This window comes from Bison bison, unplaced genomic scaffold, assembly GCF_000754665.1.
Source record: "Bison bison bison isolate TAMUID 2011002044 unplaced genomic scaffold, Bison_UMD1.0 scf7180017864457, whole genome shotgun sequence".
Classification (NCBI taxonomy): domain Eukaryota; kingdom Metazoa; phylum Chordata; class Mammalia; order Artiodactyla; family Bovidae; genus Bison; species Bison bison.
In genome coordinates this window covers 550,377-552,838 of record NW_011495019.1, presented here as the reverse complement: position 1 = coordinate 552,838, position 2,462 = coordinate 550,377, and the positions used below count along the sequence as shown (strand labels likewise).

The 2,462-nt window shown below is 53.5% G+C and overlaps 1 protein-coding gene across 1 annotated transcript; it reads right to left on the bottom strand.

The window, feature by feature from the left end:
• Nucleotides 1-329: 329 nt before the first annotated feature.
• Nucleotides 330-1,460, bottom strand: APOL6 (apolipoprotein L, 6). The gene has a single exon (XM_010859638.1). It carries the CDS (start codon nucleotides 1,458-1,460, stop codon nucleotides 330-332), a length of 1,131 nt encoding a protein of 376 aa, XP_010857940.1.
• Nucleotides 1,461-2,462: the final 1,002 nt, after the last annotated feature.

Sequence of the window (2,462 nt, the reverse complement as noted above, 5' to 3'; positions counted from 1 at the left end):
TAAAGGGGGATACATTTCAATCCCCAACGCTCCCCGGGACTCAGTGTCCTCTTCTGTACCGCTGGGAAGACCCTCTTCCCAGTACATTGGAAGTCAAGAAGCACTGATGGATGTTACGTAGCAACTTGGATGGGACGGGAATTTGGGGGAGAGTGGGTACATGTGTATGTACGGCTGAGGCCCTTTGCTGTCCACCTGAAACCGTCACATAGTTAATCGGCTATACTCCAATACAAAATAAAAAGCTGTTTTCTAAATGAAGAAAAGTTAAAAAATGAAGAAGCATTGATGGGAAAACAGAAGGCATGACAAGTCTGTCCAGAATAGTGTCAAGACGCAGTTGATGCCGTTTGGGCCTCCAGATGCCCCGCATCCTCGGGAATAGGCAGGCACCCTGTACACACACTGGCTTCCTCATCACCCCTCCCATAGGCCCCAGTGCCCATAAACCCAGTTAAATCTTTCCCCTGGCTCTGCGCCACCCACGAGGGGCCACACAGCCTCACCCTCTGCTGCAGGCTCTCGTAGCGCTGGGTGAGTTGTGTCAGCTGCCTTTCCAGCTCCCGAGCCTGGGCCCTTAGCTCTTCCGCAAGCTCTGTTCTGGCTCCCTCCTTCAGCTGCTTCCAGTCCTTGAGAAGGGAGGCCAAGTCCACGCTGAGGGAAAAGCCAGCCATCGCACTGCCCAGCAAGCGAGCCTTGGTTTTCATCACCAGCGTGGTACCTCCAAAGGCCCTTTGCACCTGACTGCTCCTTCGGGCTGAGACCTGGCCAGTGGTCAGGAGGCGCTTGGTAGCAGTGGCCAGGCGTGGGTCTGCCTTGGTGATCTGAAAGGCACGGATGCTCTTCTGAACACCCTCGATGGCGCTTCTACAATTCTGAATCACCTTTCCAGCGGCCATGATGTAGTCCACCCCGGTTCGCCTGACTTTTCGGCCACGGGAGGGCATTAGGCTACCGACCTGATCTTGGGCTTCTTGACTGTGAAAACGTTCCAAAACGTTGGTCAAGATACTGGTGACCTCTCCTGCTGTCCCCAAAACTCTACCTGCAGTGGAGAGCGCCAGGCTTCCCCCTGCTGTCGCTGGAGCAAGGACTAAGCCCAGGATGCTCATGGCTCCGGAGACCACGGTGATGGAATTGGCCACCACGCTGGTCTTGGTGAGAGTTTTGTGTGTTGTGTCAATGTGGTCTGCAAGGGCATGGAGCTTCTGGATGTCCATGTCCAGCTCCCCTTTCAAGTTGGGAAACTCTTCCAAAAATATTCTTTCTTCAGCTGACAGGTCACTGTCTTGCGGCTTCACATCGTCACATGGAAGAATGTCATCCACGTCCCTGTGGATGAGTGAAATAAAGATTTCCAGTCCCCCAGATGGAAAAGCCAAATTTGCAGCCAACCCCACGTGGTTTCTGGATCTTCTTGCCACTCCAAACTTTACATTCTCCTTGCATCTTCCTAGCATCTCTGTTACCTCTAACCCAACTATTAATAAGAAAAGTCCCAGAGCATCGTTAGGAGCTGCTAATTTGCTTCAGAGAAGAAACATATAAGAGGGGCATCTGGAGGGAAATGAGAGAAATGGAGCCTTGGCCAAAGAGATGGAGGAAACGGATTAGTGCCAAGGGACTTTTTCAACCTTGTTCAAAGAGGCTAGAAATGTAACTGAGGTGGGGCAGCGGGAGATGCTAAGATCCGAGCCACGATCAGGAGCCTGGGACTAACTGGGGGCAGGGAAAGGTCTGAGGAAAGTAGGAGGAAGGGAGACCAGGTGCTGGGCGGGAGGTTGGGAGCCCTGTACACGGAGGGGTGAGTCAGCGGGAATGGACACTGTACTGTATAGTGCACCCTTCACTTTGATGACCTTGAACTCGGTTACTGCGCAGTGCCGTTGTTTCTCTCAGAAGTCTCACACTGAGAGGGCTGAGATAAATGATCGTTAATGTTCTGACTGTTCTCCTTGGCACTTGGCTGGCTTTCCTCCCTCTCTTAAGCAGATTCTTCACGGGAGAAGTCAGGGACAAGAGGACCCCTTCCCCTCCCCTACCCGCTCCGTGTCCTTAGGCAGTACCGAGGGATCTTCACCGGCTCGGCTGAGTGTGGCCTCCATGGGAGAGCAGTCTGGGGGGTGAGGAAGAAAGCCTGCTCCCTCAAGTGCTTTCCTCAAGCTCAGGGCCCTGGGTGCGACTTCTTCAGGGCAAGCTGAGCAGGCCAGGTGAGGCCCACAGGAGGATATCAGAGCCGGAAGGAGCCCTGGGGAAGATCTACACTTCCTCCTTTTCTTTTCTGTGGTGGAAGCAGAAGCCCAGATGGAACGTGAAAGTGTTAGTCACTGAGTTGTGTCCAGCTCCTTGGCATCCTGTGGACTACAGCCCACCAGGCTCCTCTGTCCATGGGATTCTCCAGGCAAGAATACTAGAGTGGGTTGCCATGGACAGAGGAGCCTGGTGGGCTACAGTCTATAAGG